The sequence below is a fragment of the Herpailurus yagouaroundi genome, unplaced genomic scaffold (assembly GCF_014898765.1).
Source record: "Herpailurus yagouaroundi ecotype Mexico unplaced genomic scaffold, PumYag 180, whole genome shotgun sequence".
Lineage (NCBI taxonomy): Eukaryota > Metazoa > Chordata > Mammalia > Carnivora > Felidae > Herpailurus > Herpailurus yagouaroundi.
The window spans coordinates 4,833,263-4,846,782 of NW_024412411.1; the positions used below are offsets into that span (position 1 = coordinate 4,833,263).

The 13,520-nt window shown below is 56.4% G+C and overlaps 1 protein-coding gene across 8 annotated transcripts in view; it reads right to left on the reverse strand.

Annotated features, from left to right (window-relative positions):
- Positions 1 to 13,520, reverse strand: part of GDPD5 (glycerophosphodiester phosphodiesterase domain containing 5) — an 87,888-nt gene that overhangs the window by 35,802 nt on the left and 38,566 nt on the right. For all 8 annotated transcript variants that reach the window (XM_040489380.1, XM_040489381.1, XM_040489383.1 and 5 more), the window contains one exon: positions 6,950 to 7,125. In XM_040489380.1, the coding sequence (XP_040345314.1) occupies positions 6,950 to 7,066 (117 nt within the window). In that variant the 5' untranslated portion in view covers positions 7,067 to 7,125. The remainder of the gene's footprint in view (positions 1 to 6,949; positions 7,126 to 13,520) is intronic.

Consider the following 13,520-nt stretch of genomic DNA (forward strand, 5'->3'; position numbering starts at 1 on the left):
CCTGCTTTGGATTCTGTGTCTCCCTCTCTCTCTGCCCCTCCCCTGCTCACACTCTTGCTCTTTCTTTCTCAAAAATAAATAAACATTAAAAAAAAAAAAAAGTTTGCAGAGTTCAGCTGTGCCCTCAGCACCACACAGCCCTGCAAAGACTGGAGAGCTTGAGGGGTGCCTACCCACAGAGGGCCAGTCTGCCCTCCTGCAGGCTGGATCTCGGGCATGCCAGCTCCTCCTCCACTCATCAGCCTGTTTTCACCCTTGCCACATGCCAAATGGGGGGACTGATGCACCGGAAAAAGTCTGGGAAATGTCAGCTGGGAAGGGTGTGGGGAGCTCTGGGAGGGGAGAGGCAGGCAGGCCCTGGCAGGATTACTTTGGCCCTGACCCAGGAGATTTGGGGGAGGGGGTGGCCCGGGGAGGTTTGAGATGTATTACAGCATTAGGGCCAAGCAGGGAAAGGGATTAGAGTCCCCACCCCCAGCCAGCTCCTGACAGCCTAAGAGGCCGGATTTATTTTTCTGGGCTACAGAGAGCTGGGCAATTAGGCCTCTGTCTGCCCTTGCTTCTGCTGGGGTGCACTCAGAGCAGCTCATTAGGTAGTAGAATTAAACCAAGCCCAGCCTGGAACACCCCGCCTCTCCCCACCCACCCTAGGGGTTGCATCAGCCCATGGGGAGACAGGAGCAGAGGAGCTGGCGGGGGGGGGGGGGGACGGGGGGCTCAGGAGGGATCATCCCAGGCCCTCAGAGGGCCCTGCCAAGGCCACAGGGTGGTGGGTGGCTGCACTGCTGATGCTCCATCTCCTGTCCCACCCAGGCTCCCTAAGCAGACACTCAAGGCAGTCACGGAGCGTTAGCCGCTTCCCAGGGAGGGCCAGGCACCCTCGGCACCATTCAAGGAGGAGCTCGGTGGAGTACAGGGTTCCTGAAGGCCAGAGATGGCCTGGCTTTTTTGCAGCGATAAGTCCTCAGCTGTTTGTACCGCAACAAACCAGCGCTCTGCCAGACTCTCCTCTGTCTCTCATGGATGCAATAACATCATCTCCCGTTTTCTTATCGTCCTGTCAGCCCTGCAAGGCTTAAAGGATAACATGGGGTCTTATCCCCATTTTAGGAGTGGGAAAACTGGGGATCAGAGGGCGCCCCTCTGACCTGCTGGGCCCCTTTCAGCCAAAGTGCTGGAGAAGGGAACAGCCACCCCTTTGAAAGTTTATAGGGAGAACACACTTTCCCCAGGGTTGGGACGGCAGTCTCTCTTGCACCACACGCGATGTGCATTGGTACCCGTTGTCTAACTGGCCCTTGCGGCGTGAATCTGAACCTCCATCTAACCCGTAAGCAAGCTGAGGCCCAGAGAAGGTCTGGCCTTGCCTGAGGGTCGCACACTAAGTCACGATGTAGACAGGGCAGAGTTCAGGCCACAGCTCCCTGGCAGGGAATACCCAAGCACTTCTGGCTGACTCCAATCACACCCTGAAGCCCAGGGCAAAGGCTGCTTCATCCAGGGAGCCCAGCTTGACTCCCAGGTGGGATCCACTCCCCTGTCAAGGCCCACTTGGTGGCGACAGGACAGGGATGTGGGGAACCAGCTGGGACACTCTCCACCCCTGGGCTCCTGCCCACCGGCAGAGCCCAATCTGGCTCCGAGCGTGGCCTGGGAGGCCCTGCGAAGTCAGCGCCCTCATCTGCCAACCACAGCTGGGGGCACCGGAAGACAGCATGCACCTGTCCATACGTGTATGCTGGCCCTCTCCAGACACCCAATATCTGAGAACTCGTCAGCGGTCCTGCCTCTCCAGGCCCAGTCAGCAGGGTGGCAGGCACAGCCCCTAACTGGCTTGCTCACCATTCTTCAGGGCCCTGCCTCAACCATCCTCCCAGCCTGGCCCAGGCCCCTCCTCCGAGGCCCAGGCTCCACTCTCACAACACTGAGTCCCTTGGGAAACACAGAAAGTCACAGTCCGAAGGGGCAGCCCAGGCCTGAGGTGTTGTGGGAGCCCGAGGGAGGGAGGCCTGATTCTCTTTTTGTTCGAGGGGGGTAATTCTTAGAAGGGTAGGCGTTCGTGACGAGCCTTGAGATGTAAAAGAGAGAAGGGACATTCCAAGTGAGGGGACAGCCTGAGCAAAAGCAGGATGCTATGAAGGGGTGAGGTTCCCCTGGGAGGGGTAAGGGGTGGGGGGTGGAGGTCTGATGAACATCCCCCAGTGGGGTCTTCTTGTATGGCTGCAGGGGCTCCTGTCGTAGGAAGTAGGTCTTGGGGGAAGAGAGACTTAGCTGTCTGTGTCCCACCTGCACTGTGCTCTTCCTGGACTCTACAGAGACCACTCTCCCCTCCCACCTGCCCCTGGACACAGCACCATTTCCATCCCTGGAATGGCCTCATCCGGCTAGGCTAGAAATCAGGGGATGGTGGGAGGCATCATAAAGGACTCCCTCAATCTCTTCCACAGCCAGTCTGTTGATTATAGCTTCCAAGTGTCTCTAGAATTCCTCCCTTTGCACGGAACGGCATACCCCTCCCTGGGGTATGCAAAGCGGCCTCCACCTCTCTCTCTCTCTCTAGTTCCCTGCTCTCCCCACCTCCACCCCAGGCCCCTCGGCGCATCCTCCACAATTTAACCAAACTGGTCCTCGCACAGCCTGAATCTGACTGGGCTGCCTCCACCCAGGAGGGGGAACAGGCTCCCTGGCACAGCCTCAGGCCCAGGCCATGTGGCCACCACCTTCCCTCCTCACGCGGAGCCACATTGAGGCCAGATTGCTTTCGGTTCCCAAACACAAGAAACTCCAGTACACAAGGAAGCTCTGGTCCGCATGGCTCCCCGTGCCTTGAACACTTCCCCAGCCGGCGAGACAGGACTAACTCCCAGACATCAGGTCAGGCCAGCTCTCCTGCCTGGGGTTTTCCTGGGCCTCAGCAGGGATCATCCTGGGTGGCCTGGGTATGTTGGATCTTGTATGCTCCCCCACCAGCCTGGGAGCCCTTCAAGGGAGGGGGGGAGCCGGGTCAGGTACCCCTCCCTGACCCCAGGGCCCAGAGCAAGTATCGGGACGGACGGGTGTGTTGATTAAATAAGTAATTAGTGCATCCCAGACAAGACTGTGGGTGTGGAACAGTCTGGACTGGGGATGCAAGCAGGGGGCAATGTAGGCTGTGCCTTCAACCCCCGTGGCTTGAATAAACCACTCATTCTTCCTGGAGCCTCCTCTGTGAGACAGAGGGGCCAAATGAGCTTTTTAAAAAACAGCCCTCAAAAGGCAAATGTGCTATAGAAACACGAGAGAGGTGACAGTCGCTGTCTGTCTTGGGCTGGGAAGTTCCTTCAGGTGTCTGACCTATATGCCTCTTGCTACAGAGAAGCTGGTTTTGACACTATGCTGCCTCCCACAGACACACAGTCTTCAGGGGGGCCCTGGGGGACAGCCTGAGAACTGTCTTCTGTCCTAGCAAGTCCTTAATTGGCGGCATTAGAGTAATGAGTCACAGACAACAACCAATTAATTATCCCCAGTTATAAAAAGGTTCACTTCCCCTTCCTAGCTGTCGAGTGAGCCGGCCTCCTGCTGCCAGGCTCCTCCACTCCCTAGGGGCTGGGGGCAGAATAGGTCATTTCACCTCTCCGGTCCTCAGTTTCCTGCTTCCTTATTTGTCCAGTGTGTGTCCTGGGGGTGGGGGACAGTACGAGCAAAAGGATCGGAGGAGGTGGGAATGCGTCAGGCTGGGGGGACAGGAAGGATAGGCTGGTGGGGCAGGAAGGAGGCTGCCAGCTGGGACCCAGAGGAGGGGGCTCCTCCCGGCTCCCCAGGATCCACTCCTGTACTGCAGGGCCAGCTCTTGATCCCAGAGCCACGGAAGGCTCCAGGTCTGGCATTCAAGCCACTCCCATTCTTGCCCCGCACACTCCTGGTCTCACGATCTTCTTCCTCCTCCCCAGGCAACTTCCCAAGTGATCCTCCAGGCCCTGCTTTCTTCCCCTTCTTGCACGTTTTCATTTAATCTCCTACTCCAACCATGCGTGCCCCCCCCCCGCCCCCCACCCCCCTCCTCTTCCTGAGGCTCCTGTTGCAAATCTACCGTGGACTCTCTCCAGTGTGATGTGTGATGCGGCTTTAAGCCTTGAGTTCTCCATCAGCATGACAGTTAACTGCCCCACAGGGGCGACCTAACAAATCAACAGGGCAATGCAGGTAAGCTCTGGGATCCCAGCATACAATAGGTATCCAATAAATGTTAACTGTTACTCTCATGCTTTATTTCCCAGGCTGAGCAAGATCATGAGTGAAATGCTTCTGCGACTCACCCCCAGTCTGTCACCCCATTTCACAGATGAGGACCAGAGAGGTCTGGCTTCACAGAAGAACTTGAGCCAGGGCTTGTCTGAGTTGGGAAAGGCCGGGGGAGGCTCCCCCAAGGGGACTTGAGGGGCGGCAGCACCTGGGCAGAGTGGGGCCCCCAAAGTCTGAGGGGAAGTTGGGGATGAGAAGAGGCACAGGCCCAAAGTTGGAGCCCCCACGCCTTTTGGAGGCCCTGACAGTGCTCTTTCCCCCCAACCTGTGCTTCCAGAGCTCACCCCAGGGCCTGTTCATTCAGCAAAACTTAGGGAGTTTGCTCCACCAGCTCTGATGCCATCACTACTCCCCTCACTGTGTCAGGCTAGAGGGCCCAGCCCCCCCCGGGGACATCACAGGCCTCGCCCTCGGTCCTCACCCAGCCATCTAAGGAGGGACTGGGGAGAAAGAACAAGGGGGAAAGAGAGAAAAAGGGTGAGCAGGCTGAGGCTGGAACCCGGGGAAGTGGGCGGGGAAGCGGAATGAGGTGAGTGACAGGGAAGGGGGAGTCTCCGTGGTTCCTGGGTCGCCTGAGGTGAGCTCAGCCCTTCCTGTGGAGGCCCGGAGGCTCTGACACCCAGAGCTGTGGCAAAACCCTCTCCAGGCCAAGCTGGCTTGTGGCCCCTGCAGCCCCTACTGCCTTTGTGCCATACCTGGCACCCCAGATCTTGGCATCTGTGGAGCCGGCACCACTTGGGCTCTGAGTCAGTCCAGAACTGGCCTCAGCTCACCACTTCCTCCACCCCAGGGCCCCGTGCTGGTCACAGCCAAGCCCGGTCACTTCCTGACTCTGAAGCCTGGGATGGGCCTGCCCTGGGCGCACTGAGGGGTGTGGGATGTCCTGGGAGCCACGCCTTCCTCCAGCGGCTACTCTGACAGCCAAGGGGCTTGCCGCTGGGGAGCCCAGCCATCCTCCTCCCTCAGCTTCCGCTGTCTTCCCACCCAGAGCTGTTGGACCTACGCTGCCCGGGGCCAGCTCCCAACTCTGCCCCTCACTGGCATCCCTGGCTTCTGCTTCCCCATGTGAAATGGTGGCCGCGACATCTAGCTCGAGGGCTCGTTGGGAGGAACGAGTAGCCGTGTGTCAGCGCTCAGCACCGCTCCTGGCACAGACACCCAGATGCCAGCTGCCTGCCAAGCTGCTGCCTTTCCCGACACGGGGAGGCCCTGCTGCCTGCCCCGAGTCCCTGGGGAGAACGCAGCTCAGAGCAGATCACAGTGGAAAAGGAATTCTCAAGTCTTGACCCAACCCCTGTTCCATTTCACAGATGGAGAGGCCGAGGCCCTGGAGTCGGGAATGACTTAACGACTAGTCACAGCCAGCACTGTGCCCGTCCCTTGGTGCCATTAGTGCCACCGGCAGCTCCCTCAGTGGGGATGTTATTGCACAGGTGAGAAAGCCCGGAGTCAACCGGGTACAATTTTGTGCAATTTGGTACAACTGGGCGCTCTTTGGACTTAAGCCTGCCTGACTTCCGATCTCATGGCCCACATCACTGTTGGGGAGATCCCACAAACACGTAAGAGGGAAAGGCTGTCCCAGGCAGGGCCGAGGGTAGACTGAGGCTGCCACCCCAGCACTGCAGGGACCTGCCCTGGGGCCTTGGGCAGGCCCCTCCCTCTTCCTTGCCTCAGCTTAGCATGTGGCCTCCTCTGGGCTGGGAGTGGCAATACATCAGGCCATGTGGCACCTGCTTCTTACCATTTGGGAGTCATGAACCCAGGCTCCTGACTCAGGCTAGTGCTCTGTCGGTCACCAGCACAGGCAGAGAAGGAGGTCAGGATGGTGGACGGGCTTCCCCATCCTCCCCATCCAGAGAGCCTGGTGATACTTGGCCTCTGACCTCAGCTGACCACCCACACCTTTGGCCTATTTCAAGGCTGGCTGAATTTGGAGGCTGGCTTCTTTGTTCCGACAAACAGGAGAGAGGAGGAAAGCTATTTACCGGGCAGCAAACCTGTTAGATAAACTCCTTTGACCTCCCTCTCTTCCCTCCTGAAGGAGTTGGGTTCCTTCAGAGAAGAAACTAGATCCATGGGCTGACAGAGACCCAGGGACGGAAGCGTGGCTCGGCTCTGGGTCTGGCCTGGGGTGCCGGCCATTGAAGGAGGCTTTCTTTATCTGGCTGGGCACCTGCTGCCAGCTCCGACAGGCCTGTGGCTCAGGTGACAGAGTCCTGGTGCCAGGCCATGGCCCTGCCAGCTCCCAAGCTCCAGGAGGGCCTGGCACCACCTCCTCACCCTTCCCTCCAACCACTCACCTGCTTGCCGGCCTGTCTGGATCTGCCAGGAAGCTGAAAACTTCTGTTCACCTTGGGGTGAGCCCTTCCTCTTGGAGTGTCCCTCCTGGAGCGTCCCTCTCTGCCAAGACCTCAGGAGCAGCCCAGGTCCCGTGTGTCAGAGGAGAGCTCACCAGCCTCATCTATGACAGGGTGGCCTACTTCCTTTCCCACCTGGTCACGTAGATTTAGGAGTGACCACGGGCCCATTTTATAGAAGGAGACACTGAAACCCAGAGGGGCATTGACCTGTCCAGAGCCACACAGCAGAGTGATGGAGCTGAGACGCTTCCCCCAGGCCCTGGGGCTCCCTAGTCCTCTGACCCCATCCCAGCCTGGCTCACCGGTGTGGTGTCATCGTGGGATCTCTGGTAGCGCTTCCAGCGGCAGCCGTAGATGCCCGTGAGGCAGGAGAGGCACAGCTGTGGCTCATAGTACTGCAGGGGCTGGTGTCTCACCATGCTCTTGCGTGCGGCCCTGGCGCCCGGCCCTCAGGCACCCATGAGGCCCCTGGCCGGTCCTGCAGGAGGAAGCACAGGGGTGTGAGGCAGGGGAGGTGCAGGCAGCCAGCCCCAGCCCCAGCAGAAGGTGCCAGTCCCGCACAGGGCCCCGCGGTAAGGCCCACACCCTTGCCGGCTCCCCGGCAGTCTCCTGCCCCTCACCCCCGACCCGATCCCCCCCAGCCACACCTGCTCTGTCCCTGCTGCTGCTTCCTGTGCCGGGATTGCTTTTCCCTTAGAGCTCCACGGGGCTCCCTCCTCTCCTCAGGTCTTTGCTCAAATGTTCTCTTCTCAACCAGACTTTCCCAGGCCACCTCCTGTCAAACTGCAACCCCTTCCCATCCTCCCTCAGCCGTTCTCAGCTTTATTTTCTCAATCGTGTCCCCCAATGTATTTTATTTGAAATACAGCAGGCACTGGGTGAACACTTTGCCCCTCAGGTGGCAGGGCCTACGTCCCAAACCCATTTGATAACTGGACAAGCTGAGGCTCGGAGAAAGGACGGGACGGCGCCTGGCGTGCAGTCTGATACCTGGCTGCGGTCAAGCTGGGAAACTGCTCTGGTGCCCCCAAAGTGTTCGCTCCTTTGGGCTCGGGGGGCTGCCCGCTCAGGGAGTTCTGCCCGTGGTGGGTGGAACAATGAATGGTGGCCTGTGGGTCGAGTTGCTGCCATCAGGGCAACTGCCCGACCCTGCCTGGCGCCCAGGAGACACCTGTGGGGGGGGGGGGGGGTTCGGCCTCTTGAGGCCAGCAAGGGCCAAATGTGGTCAAGTGGCCGCCGGCCTGGGCCCCTCACACGCCCCGATGTCAAACATCATCTGATCCTTATCACCACTGTCATTATCATTCCGTTGACCGACGAGGGTCCTGGGGCCCAGAGCAGCCAAATAATTTACCCAAGGAGTCAGGATGCAACCCCCCATCTGTGGGACTCTAGAAACTCGAAGCCACATGTTATGTGTCGGGTCCTATCCTAGGTCCTGGAGACAATGTGAACAGGACAGGCACACCGATGCCCTCAGGGCCCCCGTAGGACCCATGAGAGGCAAAGTCAGTCATTTATTCTGCATTAACTCTTATAGCAGCCCTATGAGATCAAACTCACAAGCCAAAAATTTCACCCTTTATTCTTAAAAAATTTTTTTCAACGTTTATTTATTTTTGGGAGACAGAGTGTGCAAGCAGGGGAGGGGCAGAGAGAGGGGGCGGGGAGAGAACCCCAAGCAGGCTCCATACTCAGTGTGGACAGTGTGGAGCCTGATGCAGGGCTCAATCTCATGAACCATGAGAGATCATGACCTAAGCTGAAATCAAGAGTTGGATGCTTAACCGACTGAGCCACCCAGGCGCCCCTCCGTGTTTAACCTTTGAAAATGGCCAAAAGCTGCTTTGCAAGAACAACAAAGCAGCCGCAGCATTTGACATTCCCCACGTATTATCATTATCACCCCCATTCTACAGATGAGAAATCTGAAGCACAGAAAGGTTTAGCCATTTGCCAAAGGTCACACAGCAGAGCCAGTCAGTCTGGCTCCAAGGGGCCTTGCTCTAGGCCCAGGGTTGGCAAATTGTAACTCATGTAACTCAATCCAACCAGCCACCTATTTTTATATAACCCACAAGCTAAGAATGGTTTTTCTATATTTTCACAGTTTGGGGGAACAAATGAAAACAAGAATATTTTGTGACACATGAAAATTATACGAGACTCAGATTTCCGTGTCCATAAATAAAGTTTTATTGGATGCAGCCTCAATCATTTGCTTATGTATTGTCTATGGCTTCCGTAACTATAACTGCAGAGGTGGGTGATTGTAAGAGAGCCTGAATGGCCAACAAAGACTAGAATACATACTGCCCAGCCCTTTTACGGGGGCAGTTTGCTGACCTCAACCCCTGGGCCGGCTATAATGGCTCAGGAGCTGGTATTTTGGAGAGAGTAAGGGGGACCTGTGGGCACTTAACATTGTGCATGGTGGCAGGGGGAGGGGGAGCGACGGGGCATGCTTCCTGGAGGCAGCACTGAGCTGAGGCCTAAGTGCCCAGGGGCTGCTCCAGAGGGGCGGTCGGTCTGGGCTTCAGGCCTACCCACAGCTTCCACCTCGGTGGCACTCAGGGCCTCGACCTACCCCTGCTCCCCTGCCCCACCCGACCAAATGCTAACCTCAGCACAAGGATTATAGCCTCTGGTCTGTTAGGAGGGGGGAGATGCATTAGGGCCTTGCTGGGAATATTGACTGACCAGGAGCCTCCTAATTGCTGGGAATTGTCTGGCATAGCCTCTGTGCCCGTGGCTCCCCGGGGAGGTATGTGGAATAGGATGCAGCTGCTGAGGGCTCTCTGAGCCAAGCTGAGCCCAGGGCTTAGGGAACAGTGTGCAGTGGGGTGCTGTTGTAGTCTGGTGACTTAGGTCCTGTGGGGTTGTAGAGCGGGAGGGGCAGTTGGGGGAGAAGGCTCTCAGCTTTACTTCATTCCACTCTAGAAGGAGCATACAAATGTATTCCCACATTCGCAGCCTTCCAGAGGGGGTAGAAGGCCAGATCTTACCCCAAGAGTAGGGCCTCTGCTGGTCAGATCCATCACATCTGTCCCCACCTTTGCTCTGTGGCTGGGGCCTCTAGGGTTCTTCCCTGAGCCTTGGTTTCTGAATCTGTAAAATGGGGTAACAGCCTTTGCCTTGACACCCATAGGAGAGCAGACTGGGGGGCGGGTGCCGAGAGGGCACATCACTGCAGTGACTGAGGTGTAGCAGGTGGGCTTTCTGTGAACAGGAGCGCACGCCCAGGTCCCCCTGCTCTCACAAGCCTTTCCCAGGACTCCTGGAGCCTGGGACTGAGTCCCACATGTCCTCTGCCCTGCCCCCCCACCCCCAAATGAGCATTATAAGGCACCAGGAATGGAAATTGCACTTCAAATCAGGAAAGCAGAACCGCCTGCCCTAGGGCCTCAGCCCAGGGCTCAGCTGATTGTGGCTCTTGGAATCATCTCCCCCCTTCCCCCTGCTTGATGAATTTTCACACCATTCATAACTCTAGGGGCATCTTGGGGAGGCAAACCTCTTCTCTCTCCTCTGCATATTCTCCTGGGGCCTTTTGTCCCTTCCCACGGCTTCAGTTACTAGGTGTGACAAAGCCCACCTGGTGGCTGTGTCCTGATTGAGACAGCCAGAAGCAACTGCCTGTCCCCGGTGAGTCACCCAGGCCCTGCAGACCCAGCACAGGCCACACTGACCTCTTCAACCTGCTTTTTTTTTTTTTTTTTTAATTTTTTTAAATGTTTATTTATTTTGAGAGAGAGAGAGGGGGGGGCAGAGAGAGGAAGACACAGAATCCGAAGCAGGCTCCAGGCTCCGAGCTGTCAGCACAGAGCCTGACACGGGGCCCGAACCCGTGAAACGCGAGATCACGACCTGAGCAGCAGCCCAATGCCCAACTAAGTGAGCCACCCAGGCACCCCAAGGCTTTTTATTTTTTTTATTTTTTAATGTTTATTTATTTTTGAGAGAGAGAGACAGAGTGTGAGTGGGGGAGGGCAGAGAGAGAGGGAGACCCAGAATGTGAAGCAGGCTCCAGGCTCTGAGTTGTCAGCACAGAGCCCGATGCAGGGCTCAGACTCATGGTCCGTGAGATCATGACCTGAGCCAAAGCTGGATGCTTAACCAGCTGAGCCACCCAGGCACCCTGCCCCCCCTCCCACCTCCCCACTCCCCAACCTGCTTCTAACATCCCTCACAGCCTCTTCTCACCATCCCCTTGGCCTGGCTCAGGTCTCATCTCTCCCCTAGGTAGGAAATCCTCTGGCCTCCCTCCGGGGATCACACCCCACCAACCCAAGCCCTCACCTGTGACCAGAGCAAGCTCTTGAACAAATGGTTTCTGATTTCTCTAGCCTTATCCTCCAGAACTTGCTGTCCCTTCAGCTGACTAATACCTACCCATCCTTCAAGTCTCAGCTCAGACATTATCTCCTCCAGGGAGCCTCCCCTGAGATCCAGGTTGGTTAGAGGGTTTCCCAGCTTCCCATAGCCCTCAGTCTTCCCCAGACATCTTGCATGAGCACCATTGATGGGCCTGTCTCCCCCATGGGATGGCTTGAATTATTCCCACATCCCCAGGGACCAGCCATAAAAGGAGGAGGCACTGAGGGCTTCCCGGAAGGTACTTCTGAGGAGGCCCAGAAGTCTTGCTAACAGAGACGTGCTGCTCAGACACTGAGCACTCAAGCAAGCTCCCAGAAACCAGACTCTCCCCAGCCTCCCCTGCCACTTCCTTTTCCCACCAGGGCTAATGGTATTACTTAGGATGGATCGATTTCTCCAAGCCACCTCCAGGACTGCCGGTATCAGCCAAGTTTCCAAGAAATCCCTAGCAGGGAGCTCCTCCTAGCCCTGGGATAAGAGAAAGCCCTCGCTTCTGAGCCTGATGTTCAAGGGCGCCCCTCAGTCCAAAGTTCTGTTTTCTGCCTGAATTCCTGGCCCCTGCCCTGAACTTTCATAGCCTCCTGTTTTACACAGGGGAGGGTCTTCAAGGGGTCAGACCCGGGATGGAGTAAGCACCTGCTACAGAGCAGGATATTGGCACTGTTAGGATCCTCTCCCACCCTGACATCCTGGGCACGGACCTGACCCTCCTTCCTGCTTCTACCTCACACGACCATCCTCACCGCCCTGAACGGCGCTGGCTGTAGCCCCCCAAGCCTGTTTCTTTCCTGAGAGTGGAAAGAATTTCAGGCCAGATGTCAGTGCCCAGGTTCCAGCCCGGTCTTCAACGGACTTGCCGTGTAACCTTGGACAGGTCACTAGCTCTCTCTGAGCCTTACTGTAACCACCCGAGAAACAGGGACTAGATGGAGTGACACAAAAAAGTACCCAAGGCTGCAAAAAAAAGGAATCAAACATAGATAACATGTTACAACATGAATAAATCTCGAAAACATAATGCAAAGTGAAAGAAGCCAGTTATTACAGAAAGTGACAGGGATTGTACCAAAGTAGAGCTCGACAGCCTTCTTTTACAGTCTAGAAATACTGGCCCCAGGGTGAACAGATGAACAAACCGTGATCCACCCAGACAATGGAAGAGTACTCTGTGTTAGAGCGAAATGTGCCATCAAGCCACACGAGCACCCGAAGAGACTTCAAAAGCCTATCATTAAGTGACGGAAGCCTGAAAAGGCTCCAGACTATATGATTCCAGCTCTGTGACATGCTGGTAAAGATAAAACCATGGGAGCGGTAGAGAGATCAGCGGGTGTCAGGGGTGGGGGGCAGGAGAAGAGCAGAAGATTTCTAGGGCAATGAAACTGTTCTATAGGACACCACAGTGACGGACACATGTCACCATACCTTTGTCAAACCCCACAGAATGCACCACACCAAGAGCGAGCCCTAGCGTAACTATGACTTTAGGTAACACCGTGTCAACATTGTCTCCCACGGTAACACATGCGCCACCCTAATATAGGATGGTGACAATAAGGGCCACTGTGAGGTGGGGAGGGAGAGTATGGTAGCAGCTCTCTTTCCTTTGGATCGATTCTTCTGTAAACTTAGATACCTCCAAAAAAAGAAAAAAGCCTAGGGGCACCTGGGTGGTTCAGTTAGGTAAGCATCAGACCCTTGATTTTGGCTCAGGTCATGATCTCACAGTTCACGAGTTCAAGCCGCACGTCCGGCTCCATGCTGACAGTGGGGAGCCTGCTTGGGATTCTCTCTCTCTCCTCTCTCTCTGCCCTTCCCCTGCGTGCATGTGCTCGCTCTCATGTGCACTCGCTATCTCTCTCTGTCTCTCAAAATAAACAAACTTAAAAAAAAAACCCCAAAGTATATTCATTAAATATATATGGATTCAACTTCGATATCTCTATCAGTGGATTGATCAACAGACAGATAGGCAGGCTGGAGAGATTAAGTGATTCACCCAAGACCAAACAGCTGACTGGGGAGAAGGGAGGATTTGAACCCAGGACTGCTGAGTCCTTCCATGGCACCAGCCTCAGAGGGAAGGTCTGCCCACATTCCTGCTGCCTTCCATGGCTGTACCGGCCACAACGCCTGTGTCGCTGCAAAATGCATATCAAAGGGCCAAGCCCAATTATTTGGTTGGCACTCGGGGAGCAGGGGCATGAACAGCACCAAGAACCCAGGGGGAGGAAAAAGGAAACCCCTGACAAGTGTAGGGCTGGAGGAGGAGGAGACCTGACCTTCTCCAGGAGCCTGCCAGGGCCCCAGGGAGGGAGGCAGAGCACGGGTGTGGACAAGGAGAAGTCCCCACTTCTTGTCGGCCATGGCTGGCCTCACGGCCCTCAACCCCAGCTCAGCCTTGGGTGACCTCCGTAAGCCTCTGGCCTCAGCTTTCCTATCTGTATCATGGGATACATGCCACCAGATGGTCCTCAAGGGCCTTTCTGGCACACC